At 33.1% G+C, this 24,782-nt stretch overlaps 2 protein-coding genes across 2 annotated transcripts; one reads left to right on the forward strand and one right to left on the reverse strand.

The window, feature by feature from the left end:
• The first annotated feature begins 1,522 nt into the window (after positions 1 to 1,522).
• On the forward strand, positions 1,523 to 10,543 carry LOC124842767 (uncharacterized). Its single transcript, XM_047319329.2, has 2 exons — positions 1,523 to 2,237; positions 10,249 to 10,543. Exons 1-2 carry the CDS (start codon positions 1,573 to 1,575, stop codon positions 10,511 to 10,513), a joined length of 930 nt encoding a protein of 309 aa, XP_047175285.2. The 5' UTR covers positions 1,523 to 1,572; the 3' UTR covers positions 10,514 to 10,543.
• A 3,391-nt stretch (positions 10,544 to 13,934) lies between these two features.
• LOC124842772 (sporulation RMD1-like protein, putative (DUF155)) lies at positions 13,935 to 24,369 on the reverse strand. Its single transcript, XM_047319333.2, has 7 exons — positions 23,978 to 24,369; positions 22,691 to 22,799; positions 21,859 to 22,018; positions 19,786 to 19,934; positions 19,536 to 19,687; positions 14,414 to 14,528; positions 13,935 to 14,295 (listed from the first exon to the last, which is right to left on the reverse strand). The coding sequence occupies exons 1-7, from the start codon at positions 24,328 to 24,330 to the stop codon at positions 14,158 to 14,160; spliced, it is 1,176 nt and encodes a 391-aa protein (XP_047175289.1). The 5' UTR covers positions 24,331 to 24,369; the 3' UTR covers positions 13,935 to 14,157.
• Between the last annotated feature and the right edge of the window lie 413 nt (positions 24,370 to 24,782).

The raw sequence follows: 24,782 nt of genomic DNA on the forward strand, positions 1-24,782 counted from the left end.
TGAAATTCTCCTCGAAAATAGGGACCTCCTGAATGATTAAACCTATATATTTCAATAAAAATATACAGTTGTGAAAACATTCGCATAATTTTTTTCACAAAAAATATTAACCTTTTCTTATTCTAGTCGGCTAACATATAATAGCAAAGCCTGTAAAAATTATATAACCATACAATAGTACATACCGATCAGATATTACAAGAACCAATCTGGTAATGTTTGAGTAAACCTTGGTTCCTCAAATATTAGGACTATGCGATTAACTCATGGATGGATTATCATAGCCAGTGATCAAGATTAGAGCATCACTGGACAGTAATTAAATCTCTTAAAAAGGTAAAAACCCACAAAAATACCGTAAATAGAGTTTTTATTAAACACTTATAAACCATATGAATTTATTACATTTAACCAAAAACTTAATTCAACTTTGGAGTATCTTTGCAGATAATTAACTGGACGGAACAAGACGAATGAAAGAGTAACGAAAAGAGGATTGACACAGAGAACTCTCAAAGACGTTAGGATATTAAAGATAGTACTCAATCCTTCAAAAACATTAACTTCATGCATAATAATTGAAAACAAAAGAAAAATAACATAATTATTCAATTTGGGTTATTGGATGTGTAAATCACAAATCCAGTACTAGAACCACTAACAATTTTGATTGTTTTTTTTTTTTAATTTTCGTTGAATTTAATTAATTAATTTTTATTTACATATATTAAATTGATGCAAGTCATCCTAAACCAAGTTATAATATCATTTAGGGTACTAACCGATCGAGATAAGCACTATTTGGTATTACATGCACTTCAAAGGAAAAAAAAAAGTGATTAAATGCTAAAAATAAAATACCACAATAGTATTGAAACCATATTATTAAATGCAATTAAAATATGTTGACATAATATGAGAAATAAAAATGTATTTTAACCATAATTTATTTAATGCAATTAATATAATTATAATTAAACGCATAGTTGAAATGTTAATGTGGAGAAAGAAAGTAATAAATGAAATAACAATAACATGGAAAATGACTTACAATATTCTATATTTAAATAAAAATATTAATTATATGAAAATTAAAAATTTTAATGCATTTAATAAATGAATGAATCTAAATTATTAATTGAATTATAACTTGTTAAATAATCAATTAATATACATACGTTTAGGAAAGAATTTAATCATTATATATGTAGTTCCATCATGCTTCTAGACACAAACATCATTCTGGTGTATATCAAGAAATTGCATTAAGATATTATCTTTATACATTGATAAGGTATTAAATAAATAAATAAAGAGAAAGAAAGGAGATTAATTAATTCATTACATTAAAAAAATTTCATACATCAAACACCTTCCTATATACAATCTAGTTTTCATTTGTTTGGTTCATCATATCACAAAGCAATGGCGTGTTTCCTGCCATGCGAAGACCTAGGTAGCAATGTCAGTGTTAGCAGAGAAGAGTTCCTTAGCTTCCACAACATCGATCGTCTTCTGTTCAGCCGTTTGGTGGTGGGGCTTGGTCGTGACACCAGCCACTCCACACATGTCATGGCCTTCTTCATGTGGCTTGAAAAACAGTGCAAGGACATGTGCATGGTGAAGAACTTGCTCCAATGGTCAGACCCCATGCTTAATAGCCTTGCAGATGAGGTCATGTTGGTTTTGAAGTGCATTGAGAGCTCCCATTTCCCTTATGATGATGCTGCTTTCAATGATGAGAACTTGCCTTTGATCAGAAGCATCTTGCACCATTCCACATCCTTCCAATACTTCTATCATAACCGTGTGGTCATCATAGGAGCAGTGACCAAGTTGCTGAACAACGTTTGTTTGAGAGCCTTCGAAGACATAGTGAAAGAAGTGCAGTATATGAAGGGCGTGAGGGAACAGAAGATGGAATTTGGAAATATCTATGGAGGAAGTCCTTATGTGAAACATGTGGTGTATCATGCTCCAGTGCCTGCTGCATTAGCAGCACCACCACAATGGGAGAGCAATGCCAATGCTAATGTCAATGCCTACCTTCCTATGCAGAGTTATGATGTTTCAAATCAACATTTCAATGAGCTTGTTGCCATGATGAATCAAACTAGTATTACTTCTACAGGCAGTGATCAAACACAGGAGGTGGCTATTGATGATAGGATTATCTTCATGACATTCTCTAAGGGCTACCCTATTTCTGAAAATGAACTTCGAGCTTTCTTTTCAAGGTACACAACTTCTGCTTACTCTAAAAATTATACATATATTTCGTTTAGATTCACTCGTGTGTTTTAGTTATTTAACTTTGGATTGCTTTTGGAACTTTAAATTGATGAGCATTATTTCGGAAAGAATTATATTGAGATTAAATATGTTTTTATTTCTAAACTTTTATCGTGAAAGTGAAATTTATTTATTCTAATTTAATTATATTTAAAATTGAGAATTATAGTTTAAAAGTTTAGGTTTTAGGGTATATATTAAATTTTGAAAAGTGAATATATATAATCATTTTAATTAATTATGTTAAATTTTTTTGATATATTAAATGGTGTTTTAAGTTCACATTGAAATTATTTATATTGTTTAACAATTTGAATGAGAATACTGTTAATTATGTATGTAATTGTCTTGGTATGTGTAAGGCTCAGTACGTTAGTATAATAGTTGAAAAATGGTACTTGCTTCAACCATTGACATTTCAATATTTTTATTAATAATATTTATTTTGTTTTATGATTATATCCTTAACCTGTGTTAAAGTAGAGTTAGGAAATCACAGTTAACAAACAAAAATTTATTAATGAATGGTTTCAGACAATTTGAGTAAAATAAAAATTATTTGTAAAACAAGTTTATTGTCATGACGTAAGATAATGGACAACTTAAAATCCAATGTAAATGAAATAAAAATATCATTTTAATATGTTGAAAAAAAAGAGTATACTATCTACTAATTATTAATGAATTGGCGAAAACCCTATAATATCTAATAAATTGGGTAAAAAATCTAATATATCATCTATGTTAAAGTATTATAAAAGTTAATAAAATATGATATCTATAATGGAAAACCACTATATCTAAGTCTCAAGAAATTAATAGAACAGATAACAGGAGATAGAAGAAGAGAATAATATTGCATTAATGTGAATGAGAAAAACAAAGTTTATATACAAGCAAACACATTTACTGATAAAAGACTGCATATATAATAGAAAACTGAAATTTTAATGAGAGGTTTGAATTACACCACACTCTATTATTCTCCCTTAATTCAACTAATTAAGTGAGACAACACCAACTCATTTCTTTAGAAACTCAAACCTAACACCAACCAGCGCTTTGGTAAACAAATCATCCCATTGTTCTTCACTTCTGCAATGTGAAAGTTCAATTCTCCCTCTATTTACAATATCTCTCAAAAAAATGATATTTTATTTCGATGTGTTTACTCCTCCCATGACTTATAGGGTTCTTTGCCAGATTGATAGCAGATGTATTGTCCATTCTTAGCTTCACAGAACTTTCACTTACTATCTTCAACTCTGCCAGCACCTCCTTGAGCCAAATACCTTGACAAGTAGCATAACAACCTGCTATATACTCTGCCTCGCAACTTGACAATACCACTATAGTTTGTTTTTTCGAACACCATGAGATAGGTCCCTTATTCAGAAAGAAGATGTATCCAGAAGTGCTTTTCCGTTCAATTGCATCTCCCCCATAATCCGAGTCATAATAGCCTATCAACTCCAACCCGTCCTCCTTCATGCCAAAAGGAAACAAAATTCCCACATATGTTGTACCTTTAATGTACCTCAAGATGCGTTTTGCAACAACCATATGACTCTTCTTGGGTTTATTCATGAACCTGCTTACCAAGCCAACACAAAACATTAGTTCCGGTCTGCTGTTACACAAGAATCGTAATGAACCCACAATCTGTTTGTACACAGTTTAAATCCAGGGGGTTGGTGAACATATACTTCTTCCTCTAATGATCCATGAAGAAACACTGATTTCACATCCAGTTGGAACATCTTCCATCTTCTAGGACATGCAACAGCAATAACCAGACGAATGGTTTCTAATCGGGCCACAAGAGCGAAGACTTCATCAAAATCAATTCCTTTCTTTTGCAGAAAGCCTCTAGCCACGAGTCTTTCCTTATACTTTGAGATGGTGCCATCTGGGTTCAGTTTTCTGTTGAAAACCCATTTAACACTAATACACCGCTTTCCCGGTGGAAGATCTACTAACCTCCACATGTTATTTTTCTTGATTGATCTGAGCTCTTCCATCATTGCATTCCTCCACACCGATTTCTTCAAAGCTTCGTCTACATCAACCAGTTCTGCTCCAGCCATTAGAGCCATGTGAAGTATAGCTCTCCTTCTTCACCAATTCCTGCATCTGAATACATCTCATATTCAGAAAATCTAGGTGGCCTCATCATTTGTCTCCTGGGTCTCTGAGATGTCTGAGATGTTTCGTTTAAGTCACGGTTGTCATCAGGTATCTTCTCGGCTCCTTCTAGTGCAGACTCATTTGTTAGTCCATGCACCAAAGTTTTCTTCATGCTGGACTGCATTTGACTCCAGTCCCAGCGTTCATTTTCCAAAACAATTGCATCTCTATTCAGCACCATCCTTTGCCTTATTGGATCATACAATTTGTATGCTCTTGTATCGTGATATCCCATGAACACCATAGGTTCTCCTCTATCTTCTAGTTTAGTTCGCTTCTGCTCCGCTACGTGTGCGTATGCTAGCGAGCCAAACACACGGAGATGACTTACAGATGGCTACATTCCAGTCCATATCTCCCAGGGCACCTTGCCTTCAACTCATTTAGTGGGACACCTGTTAAGAATGTAAACAACTGTCGAGACAGCTTCAGCCCAGAACCTCCGTGGCATCTCCTCTCCTTGATGAGAGACCTAACCATGTTCATCACAGTACGATTTCTTCTCTCCACCAGACCATTATGCTGAGGCGTGTAAGGTGCAATCACCTCGTGTTTGATCCCTTCACTTTGACAGAATTCTCCAAATGCCAACGAAGTATATTCTCCTCCTCCGTCAGTTTTGAGAACTTTTAGCACCTTCCCACTCTCCTTTTCTGCACCTGCCTTGAATTTCTTGAATATCTCCAAGACTTCACTCTTTGCATTGATCAAAAATACCCACATCATTCTGTTGTGTTCATCAACAAATGAGAGGAAATATCTATTGCCTGCCAAGGAGGGAATCTCAATTGGACCACAGACATCAGAGTGTAACACTTCAAGGCACTCCTTTGATCTCTTTCTCGACCGAGACTGGAACGATTTCCTGGTTTGCTTGCCTGTCAAACACGACTCACAGGCATTATCTGGCAAAGAAATGTTTGGTATACCTGATACCATACCTTTTTCACCAAGCCTCTGCAGATCTCTGAAATTCAAATGTCCAAAACGCAAATGCCACAACCAGCTTTCTTCTTTCTTTATAGTAACCAAACATTGCATACTTTCGACTGCCTACAAACTGACTTGAAAGGTTCTGTTTCTAGAGATCTTGCTTGTCAAGATCAGTTTCTTATTTCTGTCGAACAACTCCACCCTATCACTGTTTCCCATGATTATAGTGTATCCTCTTTCGACCAACTGTCCAATGCTAAGAAGATTACACTTCATCGTAGGAACAAATAGTACACTGGAGATTATAGCTTGTGAACTATTTTTCCCGTTGATGATTACATCACCCATTCCTTCAATCATCAATGTGCTGTCATCTGCAAACTTAACTTTGCTCTTCTTGGTTTCGCCAAAATTCACCAGCCACCTTCTATTACATGTCATATGGTTTGAGCAACCAGAGTCCAACTACCAGATGTTGTTCGTTGGATCGGAGCACTCAGTAGAGGTCATTACCATCAGCGTCAAAGGCTCAGAATCAGAATCCTCTTGTGCAAGATGAGCTTCCTTATTATGATACTCCTTCTTCTTCTCATGCTTTCCTTTTCCTGAAAAACACTCATACGCAAAGTGTCCCATCTTGTGACAATTGAAACACTCAACGTTTCTTCTATCTTTCTTCTTCTGTTGCCTATCAAATTTCACTTTGCCTTCAACAGACTCATTCTTTTCTTGTTGTTCTTCTGTATTATTATTTTCTTTCCTCCATTTTCCTTTTCCTGGTTTCCCTTTCCACTTCTTAAACTTCTTTCTCTCTTCGTTCTTGTAATGTTACACTTTCAAAGCCTGCTCATCAGGTTTGGTAGGAATCCTTTCGCGCATCCTCATCTCGTGTGCCTCCAACGAATTTTGGAGTTCTTCTATCTTTAATTTGTCAAGATCCCTTGACTCTTCGATTAATACCACAATGTGATCAAACTTCTAGGGCAATGATCTCATTATCTTCTCTATTACCATGAGATCAGTAATAGTTTAACCGTAGCTTTTATTTGATTTGAAATTGACAGCACTTTATTGAAATACTCACTTACTTTTTCTCCTTCATCCATTTGCATATGCTCATACTGCCTTCTCAACGTTTGTAACTTCGCTTTTCTTATTTTATCTCCTTCGGCATGGCATCTTACCAGTATACCCCAAGCCTCTCTCGTTGTGGCTGCATTCTGAATCTTCTCAAAATGCACATCATCCACGCATTGATGAATGATAAACAGGACCTTATCATATTTCCTCCTAAGCTCCTCCTTCTGCTCCTCTGTGTCATCATCAAGACCAGACCCATACCCCTTTCTTCCATAATTGCACTGACGCCTTCATAACGGAACAAGACTTTCATCTGTGCACTCCATCTACTCTAGTTTTTGTCTGTGAGGACAGGGAAGCTTGCAGCAGGGATATCAGCCATGACACCTTCTCTTTCTTGTCCAAGAAGATTCTTCTTGATCACGTTTAACCGTCTCAACCACACCCTTCAGCCTCCACAATGTCACTGTGAGAAAAGGTTGAAAACGCACACCCCAAGTTTCTGCAACCTACGCTCTGGATACCACTAATAGAACAGAGAACAGGAGATAGAAGAAGAGAATAATATGAAACAGGATGAGTGAATAGAATTGCATTACTATGAATGAGAAAAACAAAGTTTATATACAAGCAAACACAGTTATTGATAAAACAGTAACTACATAACAAAAAAACTGAAATTTTGATGAGAGGTTTGAATTACACCACACTCTATTAGAAATGAAAGAAAAATGAATGAAATAGATTGGAAACAGAATTTAGTATTCTTTAAAAAAAACTGTAAGTGTTTGATGTTGTTTTCAAAAAAGAATTGACAAACAAAGAAATATATAGAAACAAAACACTTGAGATTGAAACTGTAAAATAATTATTGAGGAAAAATAAATTGATACAAGAGTACATGATAGTTAGGGTAACCTTATTAAACACAATATATCATGATAAATAAGGTAACCCTATACACAATATAATCATGATAAATAAGGTAACCTTAGACACAATATAATCATGATAAATAGGGTAACCCTAGCCACAATATAATCATGATAATAGGGTAACCTTAGACACAATATAATCATGATAAATAGGGTAACCCTAGACACAATATAATCATGATAAATAGGATAAATATTCTAACAAAAACAAAAGAACACAACAAATTTATACTGGTTCGACTGATAGATATAGTCATCCCCCAACATGAGTTGAAGGGAATTCACTAGTCTTTAACAATCAAGAATACAAGATTCTCTCAATGTATTCTCACCACACTCAAATACACAAAATATCCAATCTAGAGAGACTATACACACACTCTCTACGAGTTTTGCTTACCTAGCTAAGACTAATACAAAGATTACACAAGAATTATAGAACCTGGTACACCAACAAGTGCTGATTTCACAACAGTAGACATTGTAGATCCTTTGATTGATCACTCTTCCTTCCTTGAAGCTTTAGAGACCTTGAATTTCTACAAACATTAGTTGATGCCTCCAAGATTGCTCCAAGACAACTCTGGACATGTTCTTGCTTCAATTTGTTCAAAAATAAAATGTTCTTCGTACCTAGACACAACACTCATGCGTTTGCTTGATTATGTTATTTTCATAATCGATTAAGCTCTACACACTCTTTTAATCGATTAAGATATTTTCTTAATTCATTAAAACAAAAAACAAGAGTTTGGTGTGTTTTAGACCAATTTTAATCGATTATGTTTTTATTTTAAGTGATTAAAATTTGTTCATATATTTAATTGATTAAGTGATATGCTTAATCAATTAAAACAGTGGCACATTTTCAAATTTGTCCAGTTTTAAAACTAAAATCAAATTAACCCTTATAATCAATCTAAAACTTATCTAACATTAAATTTGCATAGATTCCAACCTAATCTAACATCCTAATTCCTTAAGAAAGAATATTAATAAGTTCATAAAAAAAAATATTTTACCATACTTTCTTCTTCAAGGGGGAAGAATTTGAGAAACTCCTCTCTTAACCATATCTAAGTATTTGTGATATAATCAAGCATTTTATAATCTGTATGAAAAAAATATATAATATAACAAATTAATATTAGTCTTGAATTGAGAAATGGTTAATTTAATGATGAATTAGTCAAAGATAGTCAGTGACAAGATCCCAACTTCTTGCATTATATTCTCCAATTTGCAATTAGTTTATTGCACTTCCTTTGAATATGAACATTTTAATGCATAAATAGAGAAAGAGTGTGCACTTAATTTAATACCTTGAGTTCAATCTAGGTAAACTTTTGTAGTCTTATATATTTGGTTGATCCTTGAAAATGCTTTATCTAGTGTAGATACTTATAAAAAACTTGATTAGGAATTATATAGACTTTATTTAAGATGTAAAAAAATTAATTTTTATTACCAATCTACAGTATATAACATGTTAAAGTATGTTGGGAGGTTTTTGTGCAACAAATAAAATTACACAACAAAAAAATAATAATAATCTAACGATGGTTTATTACAGCTAGGTTGATATGAAAAATTATAGCCTTTTAATTTTTTCCCTCAATCTAATTTAATATGAAAACTACAAATGAATTCCAAATTACCAAAATAACCATGACAAAAAGTTGTCATATTAATATAAATATAATAACCATAACATAAATTAATATATACAAAATAATACTTATAAAATATTATATTAATATACATGAATAACAAAAACACTAAATGATAATTTTTAATATCACCCAAATAAACTTTACATAATTTCAAAGTCAATTTAATATATTCATTTTAAAACTTAAACTCCAAATAAATAAATATATCCAAAATCATAAAAATATAAAGGGTTAAATATGTTTTTAGTCCTTAAACTATCAAGCGAATTTGCTTTTAGTCCCTCTTTCAAAGTAAGGTACATTTTAGTCCTCCTCCTTTAAGAAAACCTTAATTTTTGGTCCTTCCGGGAGGATAAAAAATTAACGTTTTTTTTTAAATAGAAGGACTAAAATGTCTTATTTTGAAAGAGGGACTAAAAACAAATTCGCTTCATAGTTTAGGGACTAAAAACATATTTAACCCAAATATAAATTATCCAACGTTAAATCATTGATGTCTCTTTTCTATAACATTAGAGTTATAGATAGTATTAAATGGAACAGAAAAATATAAAACACATTCTCCTGGAACATTATTTTATCATCATCTATAATAAAAAAAAATTAACTAACCTTAATGAAATATTAAGTAATTAACAATTATAACCAATTTTAAGAAGAAAAAAAGTAGTGAGAGAGAAGGAAAATTTAGGAGAAAGAAATATATTTTTTCTATCCAATTTTGTAATTGTTTAAAATTGTTATTAATGACCCTCTTGTAACCATTAGAAAAAAGACAAACAAACGTTGTCTCAAGATTTCTTTAGTAAGACAAAAGAGAAGGTGCAAGATAGATTCAAAGATTCTTTTAATGTCAAATGCTTAATGTTTTACTTAAATAGAAACGTTCTCCCAAAATGCTTGGGATTGTTCTAGGCTTGACTAAATTTGTATAATTTATCTGATTGATTATGTTTAATGGACATAAGTTCATACTTCCTTATAAAAGATGACATGTAATATAAAATACAAAAAGCAAAGGACAAACTCATGAACAGATGAAACCAAAAGTCATGAAACAGAGTAAGAAAAGCTATATTCAAGCATATATATAATTGTTGTATGATCTTTATTTGTTTTGTTTTTAACTTTTTTGCTGTTACAAATAGAAGATATGGTGACATAGTTGAAGAACTGTATATGCAAGAGGTGGTTCCGCCTGATCAACCATTGTATGCTCGTGTGGTGATTCGATCTAAGGCAGTTCATATGGTTGATTATTTGCTTGAGAGCACAAATAAAGTGAAGCTCTCCATCAATGGGAAGCATGCTTGGGCTAGAAAATATCTTCGCAAAGGTAACAAATCGCCAAAGGAAAAATCATCACTCACTTTTCAAGCACCGTCACCATCTTCGGCTACCCAATTTTCTTGATCATCTATTTCCTCATATGTCTTTCTTTTATGTTCCAAGGCTACACTGCTAAGGTTTTTCTGTAGAACATAGCTACTTTTGGAAGAACATCTTCAACAACTGTCTGTTTAATCTATTTTATATTATCTTTTGATGAACTTCTTCTTACTTTATTCAATTTTAATAGTGTTTGGACGTCTTGAATGTTGTTTATGACATGATTTTAACCATTGATAATATGCATGCTTATATGTGTCATGTTAGCGCTGTGCTAAACTACTTATCTACCCTTAAACAAGCACAATATATGGTAAGCCTTATTGAATTTTATGTTCATTATCTCTTTTAGTGATATTGGAAATCTAAGTGTGATTAAGTTTCACATTTAATAAAAATGATAAAGTTGAATAATTTGAGAAAATTTATAAATTTATTTTCTTAAGGATTTTGATTAAAAATTAATATTAATCTCTAAATTCAAATTGACTAATGTATCATTAATGTTAAGTCTCTATGGTGAATCTCCCTCAACAATTCATATATCTAGCATGTTACACAGTTATACTACCATTCACTTTTGTTGTTGTTCTTCAAAGTTCTTTTACATAAATTTCTTTTCTGTAAAAATAATTTATTTTCTCCTTGTGTGTGATAGACAAAGTTTGGGATATGAACATAGTTGGGAATACATCAACTATAGTAATGTATTTCCTTGGTATCAATGGTTATTCCTTGATTTGTGTTAGATATATTATATTTATCTTATATTTATCTTTTATCTCTAGTTAGTTTGTTATTATTTCTTATTTGTATTTTGTGCTTAGCCCATATTTCTTCTATTATAAATAGAGGACTCTATGTGTATATTTAACACAAAGAGAGATTAATCCCATATATAGTTTTCACTATATTCAACATGGTATCTAGAGCCTAAGGTTTTTTTGAGGAAAAAGTTTCTAGTGCCTCTACCACTACATTCGTCATTGCCAGTGGCGGCGCCATCTATGGTTGTCAGCGGCGTCGTCGTCTACCGCTGCCATTACCGAAGTTTTAGTTTTGGTCGACGATCACATGGTTTTGATCGTCTCGACTATGCGACCACCATGTCATTAACGACGCCTTCATCGGAGCTCCTACGCGTTCTCAACACCTTTTGAAGTTATGGATTTGCTCCCTTTTTCGTCGAATATGGTGTCATGTTTAGTAGTAATTCAAAGCGTCGAGGTCGCTTGTTTTCCATTTTCAAGATCATCGTGTGTTGTTGCACGTCTCGTCTCCTCTAAGGCAGCTATTCAGAGTATCGAGGTTGCTCTTTTTCCTTTTTTCAAGTGCCTTAATTAGAGAATGTTTGATTTTTATAGTTTCTCTCTGTTCATCTATGGCTTCTTCCGATGTTATCTCTTATGATCTCTCTTTTCTCACACTAGTGCAGTCAGGGGAAACGACAGCGGTTATTTTTGCCCATAGGCAGCGGTTCCCGAACCGAGGCTTATCCAGGAGAGACAAAAGTCTAACCAAGGCATAAAAGGAGAAGATTTGGCCTCGGTTCAGCTTTAACCGAAGCAGTAAGGAGACGATTTGGCCTCGGTTTAGCCTTAACCGAAGCAGTAAATGTTTTGGGTTTTTTTTTTGTAGGACTTTATGCCTCGATTCCTTCTGAACCGAGGCAGTATGTCCCCTTCTATTGCCTCGGTTGAAACCATAATCGAGGCAGTAGAGCCCATTTTTGTTTTTTTTTCATCCGCCAACCTTTTTGCATCTGTTGTGACCTTAACCCAGGCCATAGGGGGCTTTTCTACCTCAGTTATGACCTCAACCGAGGCATATTCCCCTGTTTTTTTTTTAAAATGAGGTATATTTCTGCTACATTTCCAACTACAGAAACATACCTGCATATATATTTACAGCCAGAATAGTCCAGAATAATCTAGAAATGTATATTTTGAATGAAAATTATATTAAAACATAAGTACATTCAATGGAATCATAAATCAACTTCTTAGAAGTATAAATCAATCCAATGTAATCATAAATCAAGTTTGAAGCATAAATCAATGCAATGTACTCATCCATATATGTTTTTTTTTTCATAGAAAAGATGGTTCTTGTTAATTTATTATAGTCGTGGTGGCTCTCCAACAATTACCTCTTTATCCACTAGTAGCATTCCTTAACGACGATTTGCAAGAATAGATTTATATGGAGCAACCTCCCATATTTTTTACTCAGGGGGAGTCTTCTAGGTTGGTATTTCGTCTTCTATGTCGTCTTGCAAATCATTAGAAATTTGGGTCACTCGAGTGCAGAAGTAGACATTTTCACTAAGTCTTTATGGATTATATTAGTAACAAGCTTGGTACATACGATTTGTATGCACCAGCTTGAGAGGAGTGTTAGATATATTATCTTTATTTTATATTTATCTTTTATCTTTAGTTAGTTTGTTATTATTTCTTATTTGTATTTTGGGCTTAGCTCATATTTCTTCTATTATAAATAGAGGATCCTATGTGTATGTTTAACACAAAGGGAGATTAATCTCATATATAGTTTTTCACTATATTCAACAATTTGAATCCTTGACTACTTTTAAAATCAAAAGACGATGTAGTGTGTGTATTTTTAAAACACGAGTATTTGTAAAAAGAAAACTTAATTTTAGTTTAATTGATAAAATGTAGCTAAGCATTTTATAAGAATGTAATCATAGTTTAAAAGTTACATCACCTAAATGAGCAAGTAGTTAAAGATAATTTATGAACACATTTACTACTACAAATAACACAACATTTAAGATGAATTAATATATGCTGTTTTGTGTTGCTTAGGCTTATGCTTCACGCAAAGTAGTAATATTGTCCCTCATTATTATCTTGTATTTTTACTTTCATATTAATGTAATTCTGTGTTTTCTAGCCTTTATTTAAAATAAATAATAATAAAAATAATTCAATTTAAGTTGTTTGGTGGAAAGTTAATATTTCAAGTTTTGGGGCAATCTATTTTAACCTGTACTCAGACGTTCCTAGCTCGGTTTCTTCTTGCTTCTCATTATCTCGGTCATCTTTAGTTTTCGGATTTGCAAGATCCAAAGTTAAAAAATAACTTACAAATTGTATAATATTAAAAAGACAAATTGAAAAAATAATTTATAAAGATGTAGGAAGAAACTGTCTTCAAATTCGTGTGCATATCAGACCATTATTATTTTGAACACAACTATGACTATTACTATAATTAATAAGTTAATGATGCATAATTTAATAAAAAGTACGAAAAAATATTTTATAAATATGCGCCTTACTTTACCGTTCTGGACTGAAAGAGATTCATTTGCTATAATAACATGAATAGATCATAAAAATTGGCAACTTCCTGAATTATCATGATTGAAAAGAATAAATGAATGATTGCAACAAACAAAATTATGTTACAACAGACATACAGGCACATTAATCAGTGAGTGATATTATTCCACACGTGAAGTTATACAATTGACTACAGTAAAGAACTGAGTTTAGAATTTCAAATTGTTATTTACAAGAGACAGAATGTTTTATATAGCATGAGCCACCAATATCTAAAAACTGAGTAAAGCCAACAACTAGTATCCTACAGCCCTCAAAGGCATGCTAAGCTTACATGCGACCAGAAAAGAAGTGATGCTAAAATTTCATGCCAGACCGTTGAACAATGTCATAGAGAGACAAAAGAATTTCAGCACCAATCAGTGCAATTATGAGCCACTCGAGGAAATCGGATTTCCTATTTTGAAGAATTTCTTGCAGAAAACGGATGTTATGCTGCAAAATCAAAAGAGGATATAGTTAAAATGCAAACATATAAATAAAAGGGGAAAATAATGTCAACGGAAAGTAGGGATAGAGAATCAAACAACAAATTGTTGTCCAGAAGTTATACCTCCACAAATTTCAACTTGAAATCAAGACTTGCAAATCTCTGAGTTAATTCAAATTCATCTCTGAGATATTCCCATATCTGAGCATATTTGGCATCTTTCCAAGCAATGTCTGATCTGCAAAAAACATTTATATTTTATAATAAGATAAATAGAAAGTTCCTAAGATTTGAAATTTTACTATCTTCAGGTACAATATCACAAACACGGCAATTTCTGTTTACCTTGGGTAAGCTTTTTAATTTACTTCTGCAATTTATATTTGGAATAATATATGAAAATTAAAAAAGAATGCATCAATGGATACGATTTATAAATAAGCTATGCTGTGATCAGAATCGTTAATAGTTCTGCATTCCAACAGTAATATAATATATAAATCAATGTTTCAAATCCCAGACGGGCGTAGCAACCAGCCCAAAAAACACTAAAGCCGGATAACTGCTATTTAGAAAAATTACTCAACTAATCACATTCACAATAAAAAATAAAAAGTAGTTCCCCTATACTACTACAACCACAACTTTAATTTCCTTTTGAAAATTAAAATACCAAAAGTAGGCCCCCGATAAAACCCATAATTTTCCTGTTTATAGGACGTTTTCGGAATCAACATAGCACCACTCTGGTGCTGCTACACTAAACTGCCCCACTATGGCAACTCTTGTAGCAGGAAGGAGCGAGCGGCTACGGCATTATAGCACTATTTAAAGCCCTGAGTAATCTACCAAATACAATATTTAAACAGTTCAACTGAACTCATTCGTGATGCACAAAACATTTCCAACGACAAACCCAACATTCACCAAATACACTATAGTATACACCACAAATAGCTGAAAGCAGGACTACGCGGAAATATATTTCTTTTCTTAAAATCAGTGAGAAACATGACGCATTGGGAAATAAGCTTTATGCGGTCCTAGTTTCCATTAACAGGCTTCTTTTGTGTCACCTTCACAAATAAGGAGAGCAGCATTGTGTATGATGGGTGTTGAATATAGTGAAAATTATGTATGAGATTAATATCTGTTGTGTTGAATATACACATAAGATACTCTATTTATAATAGAAGAAATATGGAATAATAGCAAACTAACTAAAGATAAAAGAAAAAGATAATATATCTAACACTCCCTCTTAAGCTGGTCCATACAAATCGTATGTATCAAACTTGTTACTAATATAATCAATAAAGACTTAGTGAAAATATCTACTTTTGCATTCGAGTGACACTAAATTGTTAATGATTTGCGAAGACGACATAGAAGACGAAATACCAACTCAGAAGGCTCCACCTAAGCAACAAATTTGGGAGGTTGCTCTATATAAATCTCTTCTTGCAATTGAGAAATGCATTATTAACATCCAATTGAGAAAGAGTGTGAACAGAGGTCAACGAACAACTAATAGCAGCTGTGGAGAATAATATTGGACAGCAGTGGACTATCGCAAAACTTCAACTGTGATGACTTTGACAAAGAAGATTATCATTAGTAGTGGACAACGACCATCAGTGACAGACAACGAAAAACTGATGGGATTAGATTGCCATCAGTAACGAATAGTGGCTTGTAGTGGCTGACAGAGATAGACTACAAGGACTAGATTGGACAACATAGAAACAAAATCTCCCTTACAGTGAACAGCAAAAATGACAGTGTGCGAATGATAGACAGCGAAGGTGGAAGATCTAGCTCTTCAAAAGAATAGTCTCCTTTAGTCATCAAAGCACCTAGAAACAGACTCCACCCATAGGGAACAATAATGGATAGAGGCAGCAGACAGTGGTCAACAGTGAAAAAGACACTATGAAGAACTGAAAAAGGAAAAAGAGTGACCTCGACTCTCTGAATCACTGCCAGAGAGGAAACGAGGGATGCTACCACACAGGGCAGAAAAGACAGTAGATCCACAACTTCAAAAGGCGTTGAGAGCGCATAGGAGCTCCAATGAAGGCGTCGTTGAAGGCACGGTGATCGCCTAGTTGATATGATCAAAACCGTGTAGTTGCTAGTTGAAACTAGAACTCTGGCAGTGGCAACGGTAGATGGTGTTGCCGCCAACAGTGGCAGGTGTAGTGGCACAAGCGACAAAAAAAATTCTCAACAGAACCTGACTCTAGATACCATGTTGAATATAATAAAAACTATGTATGAGATTAATCTCCCTTGTTGAATATACACATAAGATAGTCTATTTATAATAGAAGAAATATGGACTAAACCCAAAATAAAAATAAGAAACAATAACAAATTAACTAAAACTAAAAGATAAAGATAAAATAAAGAGAATATAACTAACAATGGGTAACATGAAAAACATAACAATACCCTTGCATCAAGTTAGTTACACAAAATCACCAAGTGGAATGGATCCATATTTTGTGGGGTTGAGTAGCAAAAGAGTCACAAGGAAAAGCAATAAATTGGAGCACTTCGCGACATGAGGGGTTTTTATGCAAGAGGTAACAAACTTCTCTCTGAGTCTCTCTCCTCAATTCTCTATCAACACTTTGCTCTATAACTGAATTCCACCTTCTGCTTCTCTTAAAGTTCTATTTGATATTCCACTGGACCGGATTTTTATGTTTTCAGTTGAATAAAGATAATCTGTTTGATTTTGTAACGTATAACCCCAGAGGCATAGGAGAGAGTGACAATGATGCTCTTAGATTTACAAGCCAAGGTCAAAAGAAGCCTTCAATCTAGAGTTCTCTACCATAGCTCCTTTGACGTATGCTTCCTTTAGTTGTGGATGATTTAAAAGATGAACTGATTCCAGCTGTCTTTAAAAGTACTTGATGTTGCACTAGACCTTCTGTGTCCATAATAGAAGATGAATGTGAAAGCAATTGGTTAAAAGAACTGAAAAGGGTGAATCTTTATTGCAAGGAAAATTTCCTTAATGCTTTGTTTGGATGGGATGATCGAATGTGAGTGGATGGAAAAGGAAAGGGGAACAAGGGTGAAAAGTGAGGTTTTTAAGTTAAGTGATAAAGAGTGGAAATGAAAAAGTGAAAAATAGTTGTTTATAATTCATAATTTCATTTTCTTTTATTTTTTATTTTTTATTTTAATATTATTTTTTAATTATTTATTATTATTATAATAAAAAAACATAAAATTTACAGCATAATCAATTATATAAATTTAATATTAGTAAAATATTCATGACATAATATTAGGAAGGGAAGAACTGAGAAGGTTTGAAAAGTGTATTATAGAAAGGAATTTAAAAGTAAAGGTAGTTAAATCGTACGGGCTATCTTATCTTGTAGGATGTTGAAATAAGTAGTTTTAGTTGTTGTGATAGGAAATACCATGTGTGCAAGGAAGAGATTTCCTTTAAGCTGATGTTTGTGTTCAGAGTTGACAATTGCTGAAATAATACAGACAAAGGGTCTTTGAGGCGGCACGTAACACAATCAATTATCCAACTTCATGTGCCTTTCTTTCCACTGTAGTGCAAAATGCTCAGTGCACCCTCCTCACCTCATTTATCTATTTTTCATTTTTCTCTTTTTCATGCCTTTAGTCTCTTTTCTTCCCTCCTTTATATTCCATCCTCAGAAGCAAACAAACTACGAATGTGAAAGAGAAGAATTGCTACAGTGGTGAAGCAAAAAGCATGATGCAGTAACAGGCAGGACTCTGGGAATCCTTCCCTCTCAATAGTCATGGATCTTGCCTCTCTAATTTCCATAACATAACACTCAGAGACAGACTTTGTTCCCAATTAATGCTAATAACCTTCTCTTTATTTTGTTATTACAGAATACTTACAAGCTCTCCTTTTCCTTCAAGAATATAATTTTTTAATAAGACTAACAATAACCTCCCCCCACAGAAAAAGAAGGGTTACCTTACTTCAACGTGATAATCAGGAAAAGTATTCTGTATGATATTAGCATGTTTCCCATCAGCAATTTGGTGTCTCCACAAGGAAACTCACTAACTCGTTCACACAAGTTAAGCCTTGTACTTAATCTTTTCTCATAACAATTCACTTCAGCTCCTTTAACAATAAACTTGCTGCAACTTTGTTTTTGCTTTGTATAAGCAAGAGAAAATTATTGGAAGACACAATATCTCCACCAATAAAAGACAGCCACAGCTGCAAGATGACAAGGACAAGTTATGATGTGGGAAGATACAAGAACTTTTAGGGGATTCTTGAATTTGCACTATTAGAATTGTGGTCACCTCTGGCCCACTTTAATTTCGACCCTACTAGAATTAATTGTTATTGCTTGAAAAAAATTACTTATTAGAGGGCTGACCAAAGACCAAGTGCAGTATAATGCAGCCATTGATTTGAGATGACAGCTTTTAGCTTGAAATCTCAAATTGACTAGAGATTTCTTTGTAGCACTTATAAGCTTGGGAAGTTCTCACTTGGTAAGTTAGTTTTGTAATTATTCAAATTCTAAGATATTTATTACTGTGGTCAAATGTAGAGTTTTAAAGAGAGAATATAGAGTTTCGTAATTATGAAGAAACGAACTCAAACCCAATTACAAAAGGTTTATATAGGTCATAGGATGGAATCTCTAATCTCTAACTCTAAGTTATTTACAGGTGACAGCTGTCAAGTGGAAAAATAACAACCTACTACTGTACAAGAGAAATTAAATTAAATCAAGTAAAACTATACTCCAATATTTGCCCCAAAGCAATTGAAGAGTGAGGGGCACACGTGTCCACTACTTTGAGCTTTGGTCAAAGAGCAGAAAATCAAGCAGGACAGAGGGCCTTGGTTAAGACATCATCACATTTGTGCAATGTATCATGCAGTAATATTTAATGTACCCATTAACTTTTGCTCTATTCAACATACATTCGAGAGGGAAAACCTTGTGCAATGACAAGGTTGTTGTCTTGTGACATAGAAATAATACTCAAATCTTGAAAACAGCCTTCCCTTTGTGGGTTTAAGGTTTCATATACCTACCCTCTTTAGATCCAACTGTTTCATTCATTAGATTGCCATTTAAGATTTTGATATTGAAACTAAATTAGTCTTCCAAAATAAATAGCAACTAGTATCACAAGTAAAATTTTACTTTTCAACTTTGGAAACTAAAATTGACCTGCAAAATTTGTTACCATATAGGATTATTACCTCTCAAATAGTCCAAGCTTTAGAATGACATCAGCAAGATTTGAATTTGCCTTGCCCACCAACTGGAAAAGTTTCTTCCTTTGCATTTTAAATTTTCCAGTTGCTTCCATCTCACGGTTTATGTCAGTAAATTCTGCAACCATTCCATCAACCTAGAATAAAAGCAGAAGGGAGCTGTTAAGTAGACCTTTAGTGGAATATCACCAGTATAATAAGGTATCAAAAAATCCTGACAAGATGAAGAACATACCTGTCGACCATAGTAATCAAGAGCAATACTTTGACCTAGAACACTACCAATAGTTCGAATTCCATCAATGTTCAAGTATTGTAACATTATGTAATCTAGCCCACCTTGCATCCATGTGCTTAAAGATGGTTTTTCTCTAACTTCATACTCTAAAATCTCAAAAGGCAAAACAGAATAAAAGTTAAATTTTATAAAAGCATTCAGCAAGACAATAGAAACATAAATAAAAGAAAAATGTAATAAAAACAAGGCAATAGTGTGTCTGAATGAATAATAATTTCAATGACCCAGTAATATACACTATGATAATAGTTGATTTTCTCATGTGTACAAAAAAATACTGCTTGAATATCCACCAGTTCATGGATCACAAATTCCAAGCTACAACACAGCAAAATATGGCCAGAGTCTACATGCTTTTCCAACAAATGTCAAGAAAAAAGGGACTAAACTTAAGGCATGCGATAGTGTTAAATAGAATGTACCAATATTACAATTCACAATTCAAAAAATAGCCTCTCATATACATCATTTGTATCTTGATTAAACTATCATGCTCCCTTGTAATAAAAAAAGTCATGTTTTCGTTACCATACATACATACATACATACATACATACATACATACATACATACATACATACATATATATATATATATATATATATATATATATAGAATTTACCTATATTATGATTCACAGTTCAAAAAATAGCCTCTCATATACATCATTTGTATCTTGATTCAACTACCATGCTCCCTTGTACTAAAAGTCATATTTTCGTTACCATACATACACACACATATATACATATATATATATATATATATATATATATATAGAATTTACCAATAATACGATTCACAATTCAAAAAATAGCCTCTCAGATACATCATTTGTATCTTGATTCAATTACCATGCTCCCTTGTAATAAAAGTCATATTTTCATTACCATACATACATACATATATATACATACATACATATATACATACATACATACATACATACATATATATACATACATACATATATACATACATACATACATACATACATACATACATATATATATATATATATATGTATATATATATATATATGTACATACATACATACATACATACATACATACATATATATGTGTGTGTGTATAGGAGACAAACCAATGAAAACTTTTCTTATTGTGAGAAATGAGAATTGTTGGAAGTCCCACATCGACTAGCGATAAAACCAAATTATAATATATAAGTAGGTGCAAATCTCACCTTACAAGCCGGTTTTGTGAGGTTGAGTTAGGCTTAAAGTCCACTTCTTAGCATGGTATCAGAGCTATGGTTAGAGTTTATCCTAGCGATATCGGATCACCCATTATAATATATAAGTAGGTGCAAACCTCACCTTACAAGCCAGTTTTGTGGGGTTGAGTTAGGCTTAAAGCCCACTTCTTAGCATGGTATCAGAGTCATGGTTGGAGCCTTACCTAGTGAGATCTATGTGGGCTTTTGTTCCACCCGTTGTCAGGCCATTATCGGACCACCCATTAATTTTACTCTCACACTCGAGATGTCTATACCTCAGCGTGAAAGGGGTGTGTTGGAAGTCTCACATCGACTAGAGATAAAGCCAAATTATAATATATAATTGGGGTGCAAACCTCACCATACAAGCCGGTTTTGTGGGGTTGAGTTAGGCTTAAAAGCCACTTTCTAATAAGAACTACATATCTAGACCATATAAACATACATGGGTGATCAACCTTAAAAGTTAGTTAATGGTTACATGACCACTTAAAATAAGATATGTGCATTTTCTTTCAATATTGACCATATAAATATGATCTAATGGCCTATATTTATAGTTTTCAATTCACAAAATGTAACGGTTCTCATCTGATACATGCGCGTGTTGTATTACAACTGCTTTGCTACATGCAACATTTTTGGCACTTCACGTGGTAGCTTTTTGACTTTCTGCCATTTTTGATATTCCACAATTGATAACACAGATCAAAATCTATGCATTATATTTTAAATTTTAAAAGCAAATACAAATTGGATATCAGAACTCACCATCCTTTCTCATTTCTGGAAGCAGACCAGATGCATGCTTCTTAACAATTTTCAAATAGTCATCTACCTCGTGCTCAGCAACATTAAACAATACAATGGAACCATACTGAAAAACCACCATGTAACAGCCATTGCTTCCACTCAAGAAAGAACCCGAACCCTAAAAAGGTAGTTTGCAGTTACTATCATTGATCTTATGACTTCAAATGTTAATAAAACAGTTTAGAAGGAACACAAAACACTTGATCCTCCCGAGCATGAATACTTTGTAACATAAGAACAGTGATCTATAATTGGAAAAGGGATACAAAGAAGTGCAATCAATTTGACTTAATACAATGTAAACATGTATTGTCAGTATTCACAAAAATCATAGCAATATGTTAGAACAAAGATGGTTTCTCCAATTTCAAATTCTATCCTGAACTCATTGTAGAGGGATTTGAATAATACTCAACTGGCATGAGTCTAGTCTCATGATGTTTTTCATATGAAAGGGTATAAACATTAAAGACAAGAAAAAATAAACAATAGTCGGTCAATAGTAGTTGAGGTCACAATTTCACCATTTATCTTTCCATCAAGTAAAATCAAAGCAAATTGAAAAGCACTTGTGTGCATTAAATACTCTGAATCATTGCCTCAAAACTTGTAAACTTTTCTGGAATTATATCCTCAAATACTTATTATTCCTAACATACAGGATATGTATTACCTAGATACTAGATACCATACCTCCAATAATGATAAATTATAAACAAGGAAAATAAGGCAGAACATGGGTAAACAATTAATACAAAATGGACACAACAAAAACACAAGAGCCACATACCTTCAAATGACATATATCACCAAACTTAAGAACTATATAATTAGTCATCCGTGATGATGGCGGCACAAAGTTTGGTTTGTTCTGTTCCACCAAGCTTTTTAAATCAACACTAAATTCAAAGAAATGAAAGAGACAAAATAAATCAATATTGATATACATATATAGTATGAAACAACAACAAGCTGTCAAGCAGGTAGCAACATTAAGTTATCCTACTTGAAAAATCTGCAAGATTACTCTGTCCTAACAGTTCATGAATTTAACAAATAACTGGAGAAGACATTCTTAGTTACCCATTTATCACAAAAATAAATGATAGTTTTCTAATAACAACAAAATTAGAAGAACACACACAAGATCATACTTCTTGAGAGGCAGACAACCTTGATATCCAGAGTAGTGATTTAACTACAACTACAACTCTTCAAGCATAGTTCGTGAGAATTAACAATGACCATTGTCCTGGAGCACTGAAGGCATAATTTTCACATTTAAGAAATAAATGCCAAATTTATTCAAGAATGAAGTCACTTATGGTTACTACATATTACAAAATTCAGAACTACATTTGTGAATGAGAAGGGTGGGGCACATTATTATAGTCTAAAATGATAACCCATTGAATTAACCTAAAGAACTAATCAAGACTCAAACAATTGCAGTCATTCTGAAGCCACTGCAGGAACATATCGATGCAGCCAACTATCTTTTTTAACTTGACTATGTTTTTGGTCCCTGAAATTTGATTATGCATAGGTAATGCAAATATATTGCCACAATTACACATCACTGTTGATATGACTTTAAGGTAGCTAGAGTAAAGTCCATCTTAGGTTTGCAATTGAATGACAGTTAAAACTCCATTCTTGCTCAAGACTAAATAATTATAAGCAAAATTAATAACTAACTATCACATTAATAAAAATAGCAGTAAAGTTCATTTACAATGCTTGTTTTCATACAATAAATAAAATACAGTTTAGGGAATCGAAATTTATTTATATAAAAGTCCACCAATCATCGCCTCTTTTTTCTTAGATTTGAGTCTAAAGGGACTAGCATTTTTTTCTCTAGTAATAACAATAACAATAATGATAACCAATATTGCAACTATGAAGGACCCAGACCAATTAACCAGTCCTCCACGCTCTACCTACACATTCACATTGTTTCTCAACTTCAAATTACACGAAAAATAAAATATAAGCGAATTAGTAACGAATCATACTAATGAATTTGGGAAATGATTGGAGTAAAAGAAGATGAAGAGAGGGGAATGGTAAATACCTAGTAGAGAAGAAGAAGGCTCGGACGGGAATACAAGGCTTGGTATCTTGGTCGACGGTTCCGTCATCACGGCTTTCCGCGTCGACCTCGGAGCAGGAAACGGCGTCGTTCCAGTCGAGGGTGGGGTGCGACGAAATGCAGCGTGGAGCGGGGGCGGCGAAGTGGCGCGAGTGGGTGAAGGAAACGCGGGATGTTGGAGTAAAAGATTGAGAGTGAGGATGGGTGACGATTGTGGCGAGAGTGGTGAACGAAGAGGAGCAACAAATGGTGGTGAGTGAAGAAGAAGAAGAGGAGAAGAGGAAGGAACTGTGGCGCAAGGCTCTCAGGGTGGTGCTGTCGAAGGTGCGCCACATCTTCGATTTCGGTGCAGACAGAACGACGCTAACACATCTTCAACTAACCCTCATGTGTTTTTTATTTATTATTTCTGTTCAATTTTTTTTGTATGATAGTAAAAAATAATAAAATTATAATTATAAATAAAAATAAATAGCTTGTATAATAAAAATATTTTTCTACTTTTATAAGTACTTTTTATTATAAATAGTTGTTTTAGTTTTAAAGAATATTAACTCAGAAAAACGGCCACTTAAATATATTAAAAAGGATTTTAATATGTTTATAAATTTTTTATAACAACTTTTTGTCTAATATATTGGTATGTTTGAATTCATATTTAAAAGATATTTGAAACGGATCACGTGGATGTTGTAAAAAAATATTGTTAAAGAAACATTTTTCTATTAAAAAACAGTTAAAACAATATTTAAAAAGTAAAAAAATAGTTCAATTTTAAAATACAATC

This window comes from Vigna umbellata, chromosome 8, assembly GCF_029865625.1.
Source record: "Vigna umbellata cultivar VRB3 chromosome 8, Vumbellata_1.0, whole genome shotgun sequence".
Lineage (NCBI taxonomy): Eukaryota > Viridiplantae > Streptophyta > Magnoliopsida > Fabales > Fabaceae > Vigna > Vigna umbellata.